This window comes from Mangifera indica, chromosome 17 (assembly GCF_011075055.1).
Source record: "Mangifera indica cultivar Alphonso chromosome 17, CATAS_Mindica_2.1, whole genome shotgun sequence".
NCBI classification, from domain to species: Eukaryota; Viridiplantae; Streptophyta; class Magnoliopsida; order Sapindales; family Anacardiaceae; genus Mangifera; species Mangifera indica.
Window position 1 is genome coordinate 11,975,021 of NC_058153.1, and position 19,564 is coordinate 11,994,584.

Sequence of the window (19,564 nt, forward strand, 5' to 3'; positions counted from 1 at the left end):
ACCATTTAAACATTTTGTAATATAATTATTTACTTGTGTGAGATTACAAGCTTAATCTTGCCTATTTTTAATGTTTTTAAAACTGAATCGAATATTAACTCGGTGGAAAGAGTGGTCTGATCTAATAGGCAATCGACTTAATTGACTGACGATTAAATCGATTAATTATTAAAAAATAATATTTAAATTTTTTTTAAGATATTTAATATTAAAATATGCTTAGTTTGATGGTATATATATTAAATATAATATTTTATTTAAGTAATTTCTATAATAATTTTTCAAAAAATTAAAATTTTATATTAATTGAGTTAAGCTCAATTTTATATAATCAAATTGATTTAAATAACAATTAACTATTTAAATGATCATATCTAATTTAAAATAAAAATTTACACTCTTAGTAATAGAATTTTCACCAATAACATATTAATATTATATAAGTGTAAAGATATATTTACCGTGATTAATATTATATAATAAAATTATAAATATTTAATTAAATATTAAAATAATAGATTATTATATAATTAAATAATTTTGATTTAATTATAATAAACTAATTTAAGAAATTCGCGTTTTCATTAAATGCAAGCTGATGAGACTGTGTCACGTAAAAATAACCAACTTGAAGTAATAAAAATTCTAATAAATAATTTAAAAAACTAATTTTCAGTTCTTCGAAGGTTGTTGCTGACTGAGACAGAGAGAGAATAGAGGAGCAGAGCTCTTCTGTCCTGCTACGGTGGTTTGGTGACTTCTCGCAGAAGGCTCTGCGGGTATTTTTTTAAATTAAAAATTAAGAAAAAATTACAAAACACGAGCCGTGAATTACGATAATACTTTGATCTCACAACAAAGTATATATCAAAGGGGTTTCGTGGGGAGAACCTGTAAGAAGGGATTTTACTGATTTATTGATTCATATCTTTACGTTATCGCTTCTGGTTATCTGTTCTCTTGGCCCCGTCTCTTAAAAGGGCAAAAAAAGGGTCTTTTGGGGTTTTGATTTGGGATTTTTTGGTTTTCTGTGTTTTTGTTTCTGGTGTGGTGAACTCGGGGCTGATTTGGAGAGACAACTTGTGGGTCGTTTTGAGTTTTGGTGGTTTTGAAGAATTTGATGGTGGGTCGGTGACGATTAGGTTTTTTTTTCTTTTTGGGTTATCTCTGGTGGGTCGCTTTGGATTGGGGTATTTTTTGGGGATTTGTTTTTCTGGGTTGATTGTTATTGGTGTTTTTAGGTTTTAATCTTTGGTGGGATTGTAAATATGGTTTTTTTTTTTTTTTTTGCATATTTTTGAAGTGGGTTTTTGATTATTCTGGGTTATATCAAGGTTAACAGTAAAAAAAATTGTATTTTGGTGAGGTTTATCTTTTAAAGGGCTTGAATTGAACCATATTTTCTGTGTTTTGGCTTGAATTCTGAGTTGTGGTGGGGATTTGGGTTTCTGAGGTTGAGATTGAGACGATGAGTTCAAGTATCACGGAAAGTTTGGTCCATGAGGGCAAGCTTTTGGTTCATATTGCAGAGAATGGCCACTCATTTGAGCTTGACTGCAATGAAACCACACTTGTTGAGGCTGTTATGCGTTTGATTGAATCTTTTTCAGGTATAAACTTTAATGACCAACTTCTTCTATGCTTGGAGTTCAAACTGGAGCCTCAAAAGCAGCTTTCAGCTTACAGGCTACCATCTAATGATAAAGAAGTGTTTGTATTTAATAAAGTGAGGCTGCAAAATAATTCACCTCCTCCTTCACCTGAGCAAGTTGATATACTTGAGGCTGCTGAGCCTGCTCCACCAGCTTCGTTGCAAGACCCTCACCCATTAGATGATGCTTCAGACCCTGCTTTGAAGGCGTTGCCTTCTTATGAGAGGCGATTTAGGCACCATTACTATAAGGGGCACGCCATATATGTTCGCACACAAGCTAAGTTTGAGAACTGTGAGCGGCTCTTGAGGGAGCAAAAAGTGCAAGAGAGAGCTGTGGTGGTTGCAAGGGGTAATTTGGAGAACTATTATAGGGTGATTAACCAACATTATAATGAATTCATGAAGCGTTATTACCATCAGCATAGAATACATTCTGAGCTTTTGGCAAATTTTGGGAAGGAAATTGAGAAGTTGAGGTCTGTCACTCTTCATCCCAGTTTACAGACCCCTTTGCACAAGTGCTTATTGGATTTTGTGAAAGAAGAAACTTTGCGGAAAGCAGCTGATTGCAGTAGCTTACACAGTCAGTTTGAGAATAAAGTTTCACAATTCAAACAGATGTTTGCTGAAGTTAAGCGCAAAGTTGAGGACCTGCTTAATGCCAGGGCCTCCTTGCCCATCAAGAATTTAGAATCAACAATCAAAGAGCAACAGAGATTCATCCATGAACAAAAAAGTATAATGCAGTCATTGAGGTTGGTTCAACTTTGTTTTTCTCTCCTAGTTTTATTTTTCCATATATAAACATTGCTACTTGTTTTATTTAGGTCTAGTTTATATATGACTTCCTGGGGCTTCTTTCAAGTTGCTTGATGAACTTTATCGTGCCTAGTATCCTAGCATTGTCAAGTTTCAGGCTTACAACTTGCTTCATTGTTTATCTATGTAACAACTTTTATTAGTATATATATGCAAAATCTTCCTTTCGTCTAGGTTGAGATCCACATATATCTGATGTTGAGATCTGGGATGCACAACTTGGTTTTGTTGTTTCTATGCCCAATGTCCTTTCCTGTTGATTTAAGTCAAGATCCTAGAATAGAGAAGGGGGTGGGGTGCAAGGGTTTAGTGTTGATGCCCATAGTTGAGAGATAGAGATGTCATGTCGGGTTACTTGATTTTCCAGTGGTGGCTTACCCCCTGGACAAATGGGTGTTAATTATATTGCTTTGGTTGGGAAATCACCTCATATCCACTATGTTTGTGTGATAAGTTATGAGATAAATACAGCTTTACTTGAGGATTGAAGTCAAGATTTTTTGTTGTATGAATAAAAGGTCATAAACCTTCATTGTTATATAAAAGTGGTTCTGATTCATTCTGAATTTGAGATTTTCGGTTCAGAGACTTAGCATTTTTTGAGTCTTGCATAATGTTTTGAAAGTGCATGAAGTTCTGAATATCTTGATGCCTTTGTCATCAAGCTCTAGTAGTTATCGTTGATAGTTTGGTTTCTGTTTGCATATGTTATACTAATTTACTGTAACAGTTTTGTTTAGTATTTTTAAAATCTATGGTTACTAACTAGATGTGTACCATCATGCAGCAAAGATGTCAGTACAGTGAAGAAGCTTGTGGATGATTGTATGTCCAGTCAGTTGTCCTCCTCAATTCGTCCTCATGATGCAGTTTCGGCGCTAGGTCCTATGTATGATGTCCATGAAAAGAATCACCTACCTAGAATGCAAGCTTGCGATCATTCTATCTCCAAGCTACTTGACTTCTGCAAGGATCAGAAGAATGAAATGAACCGTTTTGTGCACAATTACATGCAAAGGATAACTTATATTTCTTACATGATTAAAGATTCTAAGTTACAGTTTCCTGTTTTTAAAGAGGCAATGGTACACCAGGATGAGAAATTTGCATATTTGAAGTGGGTTCAGGGTATTGGTCCTGCATATAGAGCCTGTCTTGCGGAAATAGTGAGAAGAAAGGCTTCCATGAAGTTGTACATGGGCATGGCTGGACAATTGGCAGAAAGGCTTGCAACAAAGCGGGAAGTTGAGGTTAGGAGACGGGAGGAGTTTCTGAAGACACATAGTGCATATGTACCCAGGGATATATTAGCATCCATGGGGTTGTACGATACTCCTAGTCAGTGTGATGTTAACATAGCTCCTTTTGACAGTAATTTGCTTGATATTGACATTTCAGACCTGGACTATTATGCTCCTGAGTGTTTGGCAGGACTTTCCACTAAGGGTGAGAAATCAGGAAACTTAAGAGGTTCTCTTTCCATGTCAAATGACAGTTTACATTCAGCTGAGGCTGAGGAAATTCCAATAGACACTCTTGAGAAAGAAGACTCTGAGGAGCTCCTTGAGGGATGCGAGTTAGTTGAGATAGCAGGAACTAGCAAGATGGAGGTTGAGAATGCAAAGCTGAAAGCTGAACTTGCTTCAGCTATTGCTAAAATTTGTTCCTTGTGCCCTAAAGTTGAATATGAGTCACTTGATGACAATAAACTGGATAGCATATTGAAGAATGCCACTGAGAAGACACTTGAAGCCTTGCATCTGAAAGACGAGTATAGCAAACATCTTCAATCCATGCTAAAGGCAAAGCAAATGCAGTGTGTTTCATATGAGAAGCGCATACAAGAGCTGGAGCAGAGATTGTCTGATCAGTATATGGAGGGGCAGAAGCATATAAACAGTAATGATTCATCTGACTTTTCCCATTTGGGTGGGAAGCCTGTTGACTGCAAACCAGAAACCTCAAGTGGTGGAGAATCCCACATTCCTTGTATATCTACTTCTGAGCTCATGGATGAGGTTTCATGTGTTTCAAATTCGTTGGATGTAAAGCTGGGATTTTTCAATAGGCTACCAAGCAAAGGTCAAGAAGCAGTGGATGAAAATATGTTAGATTCATCTGGCATGATAAACCCACAATTAGATTCGTCAATGGTGGAGCCACATCGTGAAGAACTGCCTGTTGGCAACAAAGATGGGAAAGACAAGATGGCAGGGCAGTTGGGCATGTCTCTGACTAACAGTTCTACTGCTGAGAGCATGCCTGGGACTCTGAATGTCTTACCTAGTGACGCTGCAGCTGATCTGAGGTTGGATTCTAAGGTTAGCAGTGATCTTGTGTTGGAGTTGCAGAGTGTACTTGCAGAAAAGTCAAATCAATTGAGTGAAACTGAGGCCAAACTTAAATCGGTGATGGAGGAGGTTGCAATGCTTGGAAAGGAGTTGGAGATGAGTCAGAAGCTCCTTGATGAATCTCAGGTATTAATGCTTTACCCTTTTCCTTGAAAAATAATAGATATGAGGAATATTCCATGTCTTTAGAGGGTAAAAGCACATGGGTTGTCAATCAAATTATGACATGGTATTTACTGTTGATTAGTTTACCCTAATTAACAAATTCTGATTATTGTTATTTAACAAAGGATGATAAAAGTTTGATTACCATGCATAAAACGAACTAATCAAGTTTTGTGTTTGTGCCCATTATGTGATTCTAAATCTTTTCTGTTCTTCATTCATGAAACACTGACTGGCCAAGTTTTCTACTTTGGCCCCTCTTATTACTTTCTGCTCTAGAAAGTCCTGTCACTGACAAATGCACATATTTTGCTACTTAATCTGTGATCATGCACTAGCACAAAGACTTTTTCAGTCCTCATTAATGCCTTCAGTGTCCAGTAATAACAAGGTATTTGCCATAACAACAGAAATTGTTTCCAAATAACTCCTTGATGGTTTTACCTCCATAATTGCCTGAGGTTTTTTATTGAAGACGAGGGACAGAGTAAAGATGATTTAACTGTTGATTTCACCATCACTGACCATGTCTGTTTAAAGTATTTCTTGTACAATATATTGGTGTTGTCTGCTTTGTCTGAGGTTTGGTCTGTTTTCTTGATGGGAATTTAGCCCTCTCCACTTGTCTTGTTGAATTGTTTATGGCTTTAGTAACAATTTCCATCTAAACGCAAAATGTTCTCTTCATGGAAACACCTTTTTTTTTTTTAACTTTATACCTGAAGACGGTTTAGTATCCTAATATAGATTTCTTCGTCTGTAACAGATGAATTGTGCTCACTTGGAGAATTGTTTGCACGAAGCAAGAGAGGAAGCCCAGACACATTTGTGTGCAGCTGATCGGAGGGCCTTAGAGTATAGTGCATTGCGTGCTTCTGCTATCAAATTGCGTAGTCTCTTTGAAAGACTTCGTGCCAGTGTTCGTGTTTCAGGAGGGGTTGCTGGTTTTGCTGACTCCTTGCAAACCTTTGCTCAATCTTTGGCCAAGTAAGTGATTTACTAGAGTTGTGTTTATGAACTGACCTCCATGGCCTGCACAATGTCATTTCCTTCTCCTGTGTGAAATTTTCATATATGGATTGACCTCTGACAAGATACAAAGTTTTTTTTTTTTTAAATTTTGATTGGCTGGTGAGGACTTAGTTTGTTTTGTGGGTTTCCCCATAAATTCTTAATCGTGTCCAAGTTACACATGAAATGCCTGAGGATATCTTACTCACTGGCCCATTATTAAATCTGAGAAAACCTACTACAGTTGAATTTTTGTATATAATTTTAGACATAAATGAAGGATTGAATTTCTTTGATTTGCTAATTTTTATATATTTACTAAATACAGTCGAATGAATTCTTTTTTTTTTTTTTGAAAACTTTGCAGTTCCATTAATGACAGTGAAGATGATAGTACTCTGGAATTCCAGAAGTGCCTTCGAATCCTTGCGGACAGAGTTGGCTACTTGTCTAGACACCGTGAGGAGCTACTTGAAAAGTGCCGACAGGTTGAAGTTACCAACGAACAGCTTAGGAAAGAATTGGAAGAAAAGAAAGAGCTGGTTAAAACACTGTTCACCAAGCATCAACTTGAGAAGCAGGTATCTTTTCTCAACTATCTTAGTTTCTTTACTGATATAATCTGAGCTAAATGAATTTTGGACTGCTAAAAATACAACTCAAATTTATCTAATACAATGGTTGGATAATTTTGCGTCTAGGCAAGCAAAGAAAAGATCTCATTTGGCCGACTAGAAGTCCATGAGATTGCTGCATTTGTTCTCAACTCAGCTGGGCATTACGAGGCAATCAATAGGAACTGCTTGAAGTACTACCTTTCTGCTGAATCAGTGGCCTTGTTTACAGAAAATCTTCAAAGTCGACCCAGCTTCATCGTTGGGAAGATTGTCCATATCGAACGCCAAACTGCAAAATTGTCGCTGCCTATTTCTTCGACTAGGCCTGAGCAGGGCAAGGCAGATCAAATTGATCATCTGACTACTGACACCGGGACTGATCACTTGACCTTGAATTCTGGATCAACCTCTTCTAACCCATATGGTCTCCCAATTGGCTGTGAATATTTCATAGTGACAGTAGCCATGTTACCTGGCACCCCCATTTATTCACCACCTCCTTCCTGATCTTGCTCCAGGCAGATATAGATGTGATGGAAGACACCAAGTGTATATAGATAAAATATATATAAATATTCTCAGTATAAGAGCACTCATGGACGGAGTTGAACTTGCAGTTTCTTCTGTACAGCTGATGATCCCATTTAAGTTTAATCTCCCCATTGTATATATAGAGCTACTCTGAATTCTCTTTTTAGTATGTACAAAACTGTGAATATCCATTCATCTAGACCCTGATCCTCAACTGCCTTTTTACGTTTGAAAACTTTATACATTTATTTTAGCAACATTCATCTTCTCGTCGATCCATTTGCTGCATTACAAAGTTTAGCAAACATGCAGAATTAGTCTGTCGATGTTTGTATATTTTCTTGATTGATCTTTCGATTAGTTTTATGATTCTATCCTGATGGGAACTAGAGAATCCATGTTTGATTTAAACAAGTCGAAGTTGAGCATAAGCTCAGCTAGAGTTTAAAGGGTTGTCAGTGATTCTTCTTTTCATTTTTCTGATGTCATTGTTTGCTATTTGGGCTGCTTTGAACTCAAATTTGAGCTTGACATTCCGGATTTGAGTTTGGCTCAGTTTGCCCTTGTTTGGGGTTTGGTTTGTTTCAAATCCACTCTTAATCTTATCCATTCAAAGTTTTGAAAGATCTTATGACACTAGTTTATTAGTGGTAACGTGTGGTTGAGAATATTTTTTTGGTTTTTGCCTGGAAAAAATCAGATTATGAAAGGATTGTTGTTTGGAAAGCAGCACATTTGCTAGGGTTAATGGCTTACTCGTCTCAGGTTGTGCCTCAAGAAAGTGCATAACTAAAGATTTCTAAAGGTTTGTGAAGTTCAGCAGTTCATTGAAAAACTTTAAGATGCTTAATGGATCTTGATTTACTTGACTAAAATATTTACATATACAGTTGAACAAAGCAAGCATATGCAAAAATTTTCACTCTGCCTTTATTCCTTTTGCATTTTGGTTTGATTCATACATCCAAACATCACAAAGTACTCAATGAAATATACATATTTTTGCATAAGAACATTGTTTTCAGCAGTTGATTCCACAATCCTTAGGATCAGGTCCCCTTGTTCTCATCACAAAAGGGTCAATTCTCACCCAAACCAAAGAGAAGATTGAAGCAAGAAGAACAGACCATATAACAACAATGGTTGGCGTCCTGTTTTGCCTCCCCATTAGACCCTTGAGGAAAGGATAGAGATGTGCAATCACCCAGAAAACAAAGAGGAGCTTTCCCACTAGAGGTCTAAGTGCCTGGTAGCCAGTGTTCATGGCATCCGTGAACCCTGCAACAATGCCGACAAGGTTGATGATCAAAACAGTCGTTGGAGGGATCAGAAGAGTTGTCCATTTGAAATTATATAGCTCTTTTGATTCCTTGTCATCAAATAACTTGAATGTAACAGTGAAGATTGTGTCAACTCCAGCCAGGATTTTCAGCAGGCCTTGCACAACAGCGAATAGGTGTGAAGAAATGCCACCAATTACCCAGAATTGCTCATTTCGCCACCATTCTTCGACAGTTACTCCACTCCATCTCAGCTCAAGTATGCCACTGGCAAAGAATGAGATGAATAGAGCAACTAACAGGAGTCCTGAAAATGCACTCATCTTCTCGTGCAAGAAGCAACAAGAGGTTCATTAGCTTATAAAAACCAGGAACTCTAAAGCAAAATGCATGAGCAAATGAGTTCAGTTTCTACCTCTGACATGATGAATTTATCAGTAAGCAAGCAGATTGCAGGTAGGAGACAGTAAGTGAGAATTATTATAGAGGTGAAGGGATACATTGTTGTGTTAATATATGCGAAACGCTGAAGAAACTTGAGCTTTCCTTCCTTGAAGCCATACCAGATTGGATTATGCCTGCTGAAGAAAATCTCAACAGAACCAAGTGCCCAACGAAGGGCCTGATTGAGCCTATCTGACAAATTGATTGGAGCCGAACCCTTGAATGCAGACCTCTTTGGCATACAGTAAATGGACCTCCAGCCTCTTGAATGTAGCTTGAATCCTGTGATGATATCTTCTGTAATTGAACCATAAATCCATCCCAACTGCATATGCAAAAGTGACCAGAATGTTCATGTAAATAGACTGATATGAAGCTCCATGAGAAGAAACAATGAAATTCTAGCTGTTGAGTTACCTCAGTTCCCCATTCAGTTCTGTCTTCATAGTCACAACTCATCACATGAATAGCTTCTTTTAGAAGTGCTTCTTTGCTTGAGGAAGGTGGGGCACCACCTTCCTCCATTAAAGTTGAAGTCACAAAAATTGATGAATCTCCAAATCTATGCTCAAAATTCATCTTGGACATCAACTGTTCCTTGCTTTCATCATCCACTTCTACTCAATCCAGTTAATATATTGAGTTAGATTTTCATTTGTAACTATATAAGATCTGATATAAACCATCAATGAAATATGTAATTCAGATTGTTGATACCTTCTAAGCTAGCAACCACTCCATTTACTAGTGACTTTGTAACTTTCTGATGCTTCTTTTTGCGGCCAAAACATGGACAGCAGCCACAGCTTTCCATTTTCGGACGCTTGACAGCTTTTGGAGGTTCATGGCCATACAAAGCCTGCCTTCTGAAAACACATCCTGTGCCAACATACATTGGACCTTGAATGCCATCTAGACCCTTCATGTTAATCTGCCAAATATTGTGCAAAAAAAAAAAAGGAAAAAGCTATGAGAATTTATCAGGCTCTGAACCATTCTGGAAGCTGTAAAATGTGTTAAGTTTCCTGGAGACTTACATCAAAGAAGACTCTATTTCTATTTGCATAGCGATCGTGCTTATCGATTCCATCAAATCTTTGAGGGAATTGGACGAAACAAACCCTCTTCCCAGCCTGTGGATCCATCAGAAAACACATTGCTTCTCTCACAGCTTTGCTGTTGTTTACATAATGGTCACAATCCAAGTTCAGCATAAACGGTGCATTTGTTAGCACCCCGGAGACGCGAACCTGGAAAGAATAACAAAGAATCAGAAAAGGTTTATATCACTCACATAAAGCAGAACAGATAAACCTGACAGAAGCTGAATCAAATTCTAAGTGCCTGTCAAGAAACTGGGAAAAACATATTATTCAGATTTTATAATAGTATTTAAGGTTGTATCTAAAAGCCTGATGCTAGAGGTGTTACATTTACCCTTACCCCTTACAAGACTGGGGAGGACATATGGCTTTATTTGCCTTAACATTGTCCAGAAGGATACACAAAGTAATTTTGATACCATTTGTAATGTACCAATTTAATAATCCAAATACATTTAACTTTAGACATATAGTCTATTATGGTTTTACTATTGAATTTGCAACTTAAAACCTATTTTGACAGTTGTAAGAGTTATCAAGATGTGTTTTATCACTCTGAATGTTTATCTAACCAGTCTCATCTTAGTATCCTCACCCCAAAGCAATATAAGATGTTCATGCATAATCAACATCACTCGAGTGTTTCATCCATGTGGATTTGATTCTATAACAAGCAGAAAATGTGGTGAGATGTTTACCAAGGCATTCATGGCACCAGCTCTCTTATTATGGTGAAAAGCAGGTCTTTTCTCACGAGAGACATAAACAAGGTGAGGCAGTTCATTTCCCTCAGCATCAAAATCTCCACCTTCCCCAAGAAAAACTTGAATCATTCCAGGATGGTCCTGAGTGTTGTTTCCAGGCCATGGAGTTCCATCTTGCATTATCCATCCCTCCACTGGAACCTCTCTCGCTTTCGCCACAAGGCCATTTATCCTCACCTTGAACTCCTCATATTCTCTCTGAAAACACAAAAAGAAAAAGATTAAACTCTCTGGTTTTGAAAGATTTTACTTCAAGAGATAATTGAGTATTGTGAACCGAGCAATGTTATATGTAAACACTTTTGATACACAAATGATATTTCATCAAATAATTTACTATATTTTGTATTCAGAATCATCCAACCATATATGTACACATAATTTTATTGTTATGAACCTTCATAACGCGGCGCTCCTTGACAAATGTAGGTTGAACTTTGTCAGCAAGATAATCAACTTTTAGAGTGAAGTACATCTCGGGAGCTCGAGGCTCGATGTTGAATTTCTTGCAGAAAGGCACCCATTTGCGGGAAAATTCAGCAGTTTCTGAGAGGGTTTCGAAGGTGAGCAAGGAAGCTCCATCATCAGAAACGTAGCATGAGATTTTTTCTACAGGGTAGTCCATTGCCAAGATCGATAAAACTGTGTTGGCTGTAACAAGAGGAGGCTCCTTCCAGGGATCCACTGTTGTCACAAAAACGTCCACTGGAGCAAGCTTGTTGGGTTCACCTTCCCTCTCATATCTGACATTGCGAATTTATCAGGAAAACAATTAGAAATGTTAGAATTTTTCATAAATTCTGACACTATTTCGCATGGAACTGTATGCATATACGAGAGACAATCATTGAATGATCGTGTATGTAGTATTAAGCTCTTTCAGCTACGGCTGGATGTGGTCAGAGTCGGCTTGGAATCAGCTCAATGTCAAGCTTAAACGAGTCGAGCTCGAGTAAGGGTAGTCCTAACCTTAGATTGACTTGGGTCTGTCACTTGAAAATCGGTGGCAAATTTGTCTTCTTTGGTAGACTCATTTTATCCAACAACCATTTTTCTTCTCCAGCTTGTTCTATGACAATACTTCTTCTTTATCCCAGTACCTTTCTTATTCTCCAGCGAAATCATCTCTAATCAAATGAATCGAGCTTGATATTGAACTCATCATTCTAAATTTGCATCAAACTTGAGCTGATCTTGTTCAGCTTGAGTCCATCGTAATTTCAACTTAAATTTCTTGTTGATCAGAAATGGTGTAAAATGGCCTGACCAGATAGGATACGGCCTATTTAGCTTGAGGGCCTTGATTGCTTGGCTAACCTGGCCCATTATCAGGTTCAAGCTAACTAATTTCACATATGGAGATGAATTTGAGACTAATCAAGGCCCAATATAAGCCAGTTTCAGCTCCGTTCGAACATAAATTGATAGTCGAAGATAAAGGTCAAAAAGAGGGTCACTAAAGTAGATGAAAATCACAAAATAGATTAATCTATTGAAGACTTTTTGACAATTCAATTGAGTCGAGCTGGGGCTACCCCTGCTCGAACTTGGATTATTTGATCCAAATCATGATCCAATCTGGAGAAAATGAAACCAACAGACTCATTTTCTTAGACTTTTCATTTTCTCTGCTTTGGATCGTTTGATTTGAATCATGATCCAAACTATAGAAGTTAAAGAGTCTAAAAAATGATATTGTTGATATCTTTCTATTGTCTCAATTTTGAGTTGGAAATACCCCATTTAAACTCGTTTGAATCAAATATTAATTCAAATTTAAATAACTCAAATTGAATTCACCTTTAATTGTAAGTACAATTTTACTATCATACCTAATGGAAAGGCGATCAAGATAGGTCTCACGTTGGATCGGAAGCCATTTGGGAAGTTGATCGAAGATCCAAGAGAAAGCGAACCAGATTTCACAAATAACAGAGGTGAGCCAGAGCCCAATAGCATCTTGGACTGGGTGGGTGACTCTGTACTGGAGAAAAAGGCCCATTATGATAAATCGAGCCACCACCACCATCCGATAAGGGTTGAGCTTGCTTGATGGGATGGCTACCTTTCTTGATAATGGCTGCCTTGATTCATCAAGCCTGCAATAATTTACAAAAAGAATACAATTATCAGTGTAATAAAGTTGCCAGTTATCAAGATATCCGTTTAAACTCCAATTAGAGGAAATTCGGCTTACAACTCTAGTAAATGACTCAAATCAATTCAAGTTTAGTTGGCAATTCAATTCAAGTTTATCACTCAAACATTATACCCCATCACTTATAAATTATCAATTATCTCTCATACTTAGAATTAAATGATAGAATTTACAAAATTTTAAACTTTTAAAATTTATAAAATTAAATTCAATCTGAACTATTTGAGTTTAAGTTTGGCTCAATAATAATTGAGTCGAGCCCAACTCAAGATGATCCAAACTGCAAGTAGGCCGTGGGTGGCTGACTTGTTGCTATTTAGAGGAGGATAAACCTAGATAAATGAATTCAAGTGTAAGGCACCTACATGGCCACTTCGGGATCATGTCCGTTATCTGTCTCCATGACAAGGTTGCCTTGCTGCAATATTTTCCAGTCATCCATTTTCTCTTTCCCTTCTCCATCTTTGTTTATTTGGCTTCCTGCGTTCATAAATATCATATCATTACATTATTAATTTACAGTTCTATATACAGTTTGAATCTATGGGCTTAGTTTGAACGAGTCAATCTCAAATTAGAACTTTAATTTGATAACTTGGCTCAAGATTGATTCATTTACTCATCTGAAGATATTATTTATTCTGTCGATGATACTCTTCACCTTTTTTACAATACTATTCACTCCTCCAATAGTTTCAGGTAATGTTGTAAACCAGCTCAAACTCAAATATATTATGAATTTGATCCAAACTCAAGCTAACCTCAAACTTCACTCGGCTCGGATCAAATTAACTCCTAAGTATTAGAGCCAAAGAATGAGTTTTAAGTCTCACTCGATAAGGTGGATATAACAATACTTGATGATGTAATTTTCTGAACCTCAATAAGGAGTGAGTATTGTAGCTGGCTTTGATATGAGCTGAACCTAAACAAAGTCTAGATTGAGAATAACTCAAATCCAAAAAAATTGTCAAAATCGGCTCAAGATCGATGAGCTAAAACTAAAAACAATTTAATTTTAAATTGATCTAAACCAATTTGAATTTAAATGTTTAAATCAATTTAAACTCAGTTTGGTCTATGAAAACAAACTCAACTCTTTGCTCAAATTTAATTCGTTCAATCAGAGTTTGAATTCAAATTCGAGCAACTCTGACCAAATCTAGCAGACATGAGTGCAGGATAAGATTATAAATTGAATACAGAAGACTTTTAAACATGCTAGATATAATTCTCTATTGTTTTAGGGTCTAGAGACAATTTGGCATACCGGGTTGAGGAAATGGATGCACTCGTTTATGAAGAGAAGAGGAAGGCGTTTGTTCTCCTTTGATAACTAGTGAGAGCTCTGCATTTTCATCTTCATTGGGGCCTCTTCCGTAGCTTAACTTCCCATTGAGCACAGCTTCTGTTGCATGCTTCTGATTTTCGCTTTCATCTTCAATGTTGAACTCATGTTCAATATCATCAATGTCCTCTTCGTCAGCGTCACCGGGCACCCTTGGACTCCCTTCACATCATTTCAATATCATTTAAAATAATTATATAATAGTATATCATTCGTAAATATTCATCAGTATTCATTCATCAGTAAACATAGAATTATTCTATTTTTACAAGTCATTCTCTAGTACAGAAGTTTATATCCCTAGATTAAGTAAATTGCTGTTAGTTAACACTGTACCACTCTATCAACTTAATAACTTATCCGTACAAACTGACATGATAATATATAATTATATGATATGATCGTTTACTTCTTCTCTCACATCAATCATATTTTGTTACTTTAGTTTTAATAAATAAATTAATACGTATTTGTTTAAAAAAGAAGAATTAGTAAAATTGATAGAATATTAAAATTTTTAGAAAAAAGTTTTAGATTTAACTAGTATTATTCAATTACATGATCACACATTAGCCAGTTTGGTTTGAGTCTAACCATATATATATATATATACCTTTGAGACGTTTATATCTGGTTTTGCACTGAGGGCAGAGTTGAGTTCCTTCTCTTCTTTCATATTCATAGCATGGCCTGCAAACTGGAAATCCACATTCATCACAAGCCACAAACAGATCTCCCTCTACAGTTTTCCCGATCTCATCTCCACATATCTCACAAACTTGCCCATCCAAGTTTCTCCAAGTCGACTTTGGCTGCAACAATTGCAGAAAAAGATCAGAAAAAACGCATGCAAAAACACCCTTTTTTTTTCCTCCTTAATTATTGTTATTATTATCACCTCTTCATGGTTGTGAATGGCGACAAACTCATTGCGGTTGTGGGAGCCTGCAAAGAGAACTGAATTGCTGGCCATGGAGGGTGGAGAGAGAGAGGAAGGCGAGTGAGGTGCGTGGAAATGAGGAGTAATGGGGTTCCGTTTATATATATAAGAGATGAACCAAGGTAGGACATAGGAATCTGCATAGTTCTTTCTCACCTAATGTGTCTACATAAGACTCAGATTGTTGGTTGCAGAGTCCACGTTAATGATTGAAGTTGGCCTGATTTGACCATTCAGTTTTTTATATTTAAAATGCATGCAATATTCCTGCAGCCATAAATAGAATTTTAATTATCATGCATTCTTTCATTCAATCCTGTTTGTGTTATCCATTCTTAGTGCTTATGTTTATAAGAGCTGATGCATGGAAAAATAGTGTAAGACGCCCAAAGAAAACAAAAATCAAAATACACAAATATTTAACATGGGAATGTAAGTATTTATGTAAAAAAAAAAAAAAAAAAGCTAATACAAAAAAATTTGTGTAGACAACAGAGAAAAATTTACGATGAAAACAATTACAATTAGATGAAGAGATTTTGTTCTCTCGGTCTAAGCTTTTAATCTTAGGTCGCTCTATTTTGTGACACATGCACTTTCACTTCCTTTACATATACTCGATATAATTTTTATATACAAATTCTAGCTAGCTATCTAACAGATACTTGACAAGTGCACTTGTTTAATATGTTATACTTGCATTATAGCAAGTCGCTCTAATTCATAGGCCATTGTCGCTATATTCGAATAGACTGACAAACTGACAAAGAATAAGACCCTAACCACTATATTTACCTAAGTATATTCGACTTAATCCCTCTATTATCCCCACATATCTCCTTAAAAAAATTATTATTTGAATCCATTTTAACAGGATCTGGTTAACGCCTAACATAATTTGGGTAAGCATTATACAAAAAAATATTCATATCCATGGAAAAATAAGCACGCATTCGGGCATTCATGCTTCTTTACAGTCCTTCCATGTGAACTTGATCACTGGAACTTATTTAATATTGAAATCATATAACTTGAGATACTCACATCATAAAAGTTAGAGTTAAATTTGAGTAAAATTGGTTTGAATTTAAATTTATGTTCAGTTTGAATAAGTTAATGTAGAGTTAGAGTTTTAACTTAATAGTTCAACTTGATTTTGACTCATTTGCTCCTCTAACAATATCATTCCTCTCAGTATTGTTCACATTGTCGACAACACTTCGATGATTTTATACAGAAGCTCTAAAGAACTCAAAGTGAACATTATAGATTTGAGTTTACCCTTGTTTGTCCACACCCCAAATATGAAAAGCCTCAAAAAGTCCAACCCCAAATATGAAAAGCATCAAAAAGTCCAAATCCAACTGCGCAATCCGACATATACCTTCATGAAGCATCCTGAGATAAACTTTACAACTTTACAACTGAAAAATACATCGAATTTTACTTCACAACTAACAATCTCAACAATTAAACTTCTCAACTAAACAATTCTTTATCAATCTACAAAGAAGCTGCACAGGCAGCTATACAGATAGCTCAGTCCTGGCATTTTAAAATAAGGGTAGTATATACATTACGGCAGCTGCATGCATACTATATTCATGTAGAATTAAAATGTAATTTCAAACCAAGTCTAGAATAGAAAGCTATAAAAATGTCTTTTTAATAGTGTCTCATGAAAAAACTTATTAGGATGGGATCATAAAGAAGAAGAAGTGTCTTTTAATTGGCTTAGGACTAGGGTTAGCAATTTGATGGGTCTGTCTATCCCCATTAAATACGAAGAGGGGATTCTCCGAAATAAGTATAGATGGGGACATACCAACCCTCCTTGTACCCGCTACACCACATATTTGTTGCCCTATTATTTTTAATTAATTAGCAAAACCTCGTTACTATTTAAAACCCAACATTAATTCATTTTCTTTTCAAACTCTTTCAACATCAAAAACCCTTTTATTTTCTGTCTTAATTCATTTTGGAGGAGGGAATGGGGTAGAGATGAATTATTCCTTGTGGGAAGGGGATAGGCCCAACATTCCTATAGCAAGGAGAGGAAAGGTCCCTCCTTCGGGAATGAAGTATTTAATCCCGTTCTATCTTCTTGTCATCCCTATCTTAGATTGGGGCATTGAGAGACACAAATACCACTAAACTAAAAATATTTATTATTCAATATTATCCAATAAATATAATTAAAAAACTTGATATCTTTTGATAAAAATGCAAATCTTGTTAAACAGATAGTCACAATCATCTCAATAGTACCATCATCCTTTATAGATATAAAATGTTATAGTTGAAAACAATGGAATTCATCTTCTTACCTAATTGTTGCCCTCGATTCCTTTAAATGCTTCTTAACTTTCCTTAGTAATAGAAGTAATCGTAATAATCTATGCAATTAATAAATCAAATTGTCTTCCTTTACAACTAATTAAAATTGCAATAGTTACGGTTAGGGTTCTAGATTTAGATCACCACAAAACAACAGTTATGGTTAGAGTCGGATTCGATATAAACTAATTGAACTAAAATTCTAATTTGATAGAATGAGTTGAGTTTGAGCCAATTAAGATAATCGAGTTCGAGTTTCAACTCATCATCTCGATTTGAACTTAAGCTAATTCTTTTATATTCGAATCCATCTCAAATAGAACCTTATTTGAGCTTGACTTGAATTGAATTTAGCCCTAGTAGTGAATCCAAGACATATACTAAATATATGTTCTATATGTTAATAACATGTCAAAAAAACCCAACACCGACCTAATTTCTTTCATATCGTGTTGTGTCGAGTTAACGAGTAATGTTGAAAATTGTGGACTAGTAAGATTTACCAGACTATCATATGTAAGATATTATGCCTTAATAAAGGGTGTTGGATTCCCCGGGGACAGATAATCACCGCCATTGAAGCACCACTCAAACTTGCTTCTATCTTTCAAATAGTGAAAAGTGGTTTATGACATCAAATCCTCATATGAAACAAAGGTGGTTTGTTGTTATCAAAAATGACTACAAACCTTATCATTTTAAGCATCACAGAATCATATAGATCAGTCAAGTCATTTTCTCAAAGTGCTGCATGGCAATCAAAGAGTTACTCTCAGAAATTGTAATCCGACCCGCTTATTAACTTGCAACCCTTCCCTATCAACTTTCAATCATTATCCATTTTGCTAAAATGCTTAAATAAAACATTGATTCAATAGTCTTATTCATTGTTAATATATTATTCATATTAAACACATAATCTATCACAGTTTTGATTTTGAGAATGCAACCAAAACACTTCTTGAAAGCATTAAAGTAACGTAAGATACCCATACATATCTTACATCTCTCATGTATCCAATCCAAACTTTAATATAAGTTATACTGTCATTATAACTTATAAGTATAAATTTGAACTATTCCCAAAGGATTTTGCAAGTGGGAATTATATTTTTTTTCAAATATAAGCCAGTCAACCTGATTGAGTGCTGCATATTTCAAGCTTTCAGTGGTATGTCCATGGATGTTCGCAGTTCCTGCATTGGTTACAGTTCTTAACTTCTTAATCATGAATAATCTTTGGAGGAAGAAAAAGTGATTCAAATTGGTTCTTGGATTTATGCTTTATCTATCGGCTGAAATACTTCCATATTCGTTCGAAACTTTGATACTTATGCTTTGGGTTCTGGTGAAACTATTGTTATTATCAATGCTGCTGGTTGCTGATTCTGTTTTGAGGTATGGCAGTTTCTGGGTTGTTTTGCTTATTGCGTTCTGGTCTTTGATTTTAATGTTAGAATGTAGGATTGGAAGTCCTGGCTTATGCTTAAGAATTGTAGTTTTAGAGGTGGGATTGATTATTTTTTATAGAAAGTTCTTACAATGATTGATAAATTTTACTCTTTAAATCAGATTTAGCAGGGGCTTGCTGATGTCTTTACTATCATTTAGTCTATGATAATTATAAGTTATTAGGAAAACCTAACTAAGACAATTAGAAAAGAACACAAATACTCCAAACTAGAACATCAAATTTACATGAAAATTCCAATACGGAAAAAAACTATTTATAAAAGTGGAGAAATTTTCACTATGATTAAAGAAGATTTAAAGGTGAAGGAAAAAGTGTATGTCTCTATTTACGACACTTTTTAGATATCTTTTTATATACTTTAATATGACTTTTATGTATAAACTCTAAGTATTTTAGGTGATAGTCACTTGACACACATACTCGTACGTCTCAAGTCTATTATAGGTAGCATCTATCTTACATACTCGTTTTGTCATAGGTTGTTATTATCCTATCACTCAAACATAAAGAAAAGTTTATCTAATAAGTCATGTAGTCCATACCACAAGGATGAAGCCCTTACACC

The 19,564-nt window shown here is 35.7% G+C and overlaps 2 protein-coding genes across 2 annotated transcripts; one reads left to right on the forward strand and one right to left on the reverse strand.

The window, feature by feature from the left end:
• The first annotated feature begins 676 nt into the window (after positions 1-676).
• Positions 677-7,405, forward strand: LOC123200765 (autophagy-related protein 11-like). The gene is made up of 5 exons (XM_044616135.1): positions 677-2,409; positions 3,261-4,950; positions 5,756-5,976; positions 6,368-6,581; positions 6,702-7,405. The coding sequence occupies exons 1-5, from the start codon at positions 1,469-1,471 to the stop codon at positions 7,122-7,124; spliced, it is 3,489 nt and encodes a 1,162-aa protein (XP_044472070.1). The 5' UTR covers positions 677-1,468; the 3' UTR covers positions 7,125-7,405.
• A 651-nt stretch (positions 7,406-8,056) lies between these two features.
• Positions 8,057-15,218, reverse strand: LOC123200258 (cellulose synthase A catalytic subunit 7 [UDP-forming]-like). The gene is made up of 12 exons (XM_044615401.1): positions 15,144-15,218; positions 14,859-15,057; positions 14,168-14,407; positions 13,263-13,377; positions 12,572-12,838; positions 11,137-11,482; positions 10,674-10,937; positions 9,910-10,122; positions 9,590-9,803; positions 9,290-9,489; positions 8,844-9,197; positions 8,057-8,751 (listed from the first exon to the last, which is right to left on the reverse strand). The coding sequence occupies exons 1-12, from the start codon at positions 15,216-15,218 to the stop codon at positions 8,170-8,172; spliced, it is 3,069 nt and encodes a 1,022-aa protein (XP_044471336.1). The 3' UTR covers positions 8,057-8,169.
• Between the last annotated feature and the right edge of the window lie 4,346 nt (positions 15,219-19,564).

Coding starts and splice junctions, on each gene's coding strand:
- LOC123200258 (XM_044615401.1), bottom strand. CDS start 15,218: ATGGCCAGCAATTCAGTTCTCTTTGCAGGCTCCCACAACCGCAATGAG. Junction 11,483..12,571: donor CTTGATCGCCTTTCCATTAG/GTATGATAGTAA, acceptor TCGCAATGTCAG/ATATGAGAGGGAAGGTGAAC. Junction 10,938..11,136: donor AGGAGCGCCGCGTTATGAAG/GTTCATAACAAT, acceptor TTGTGTTTTCAG/AGAGAATATGAGGAGTTCAA.
- LOC123200765 (XM_044616135.1), top strand. CDS start 1,469: ATGAGTTCAAGTATCACGGAAAGTTTGGTCCATGAGGGCAAGCTTTTG. Junction 2,410..3,260: donor AGTATAATGCAGTCATTGAG/GTTGGTTCAACT, acceptor ACCATCATGCAG/CAAAGATGTCAGTACAGTGA. Junction 6,582..6,701: donor AGCATCAACTTGAGAAGCAG/GTATCTTTTCTC, acceptor TTTTGCGTCTAG/GCAAGCAAAGAAAAGATCTC.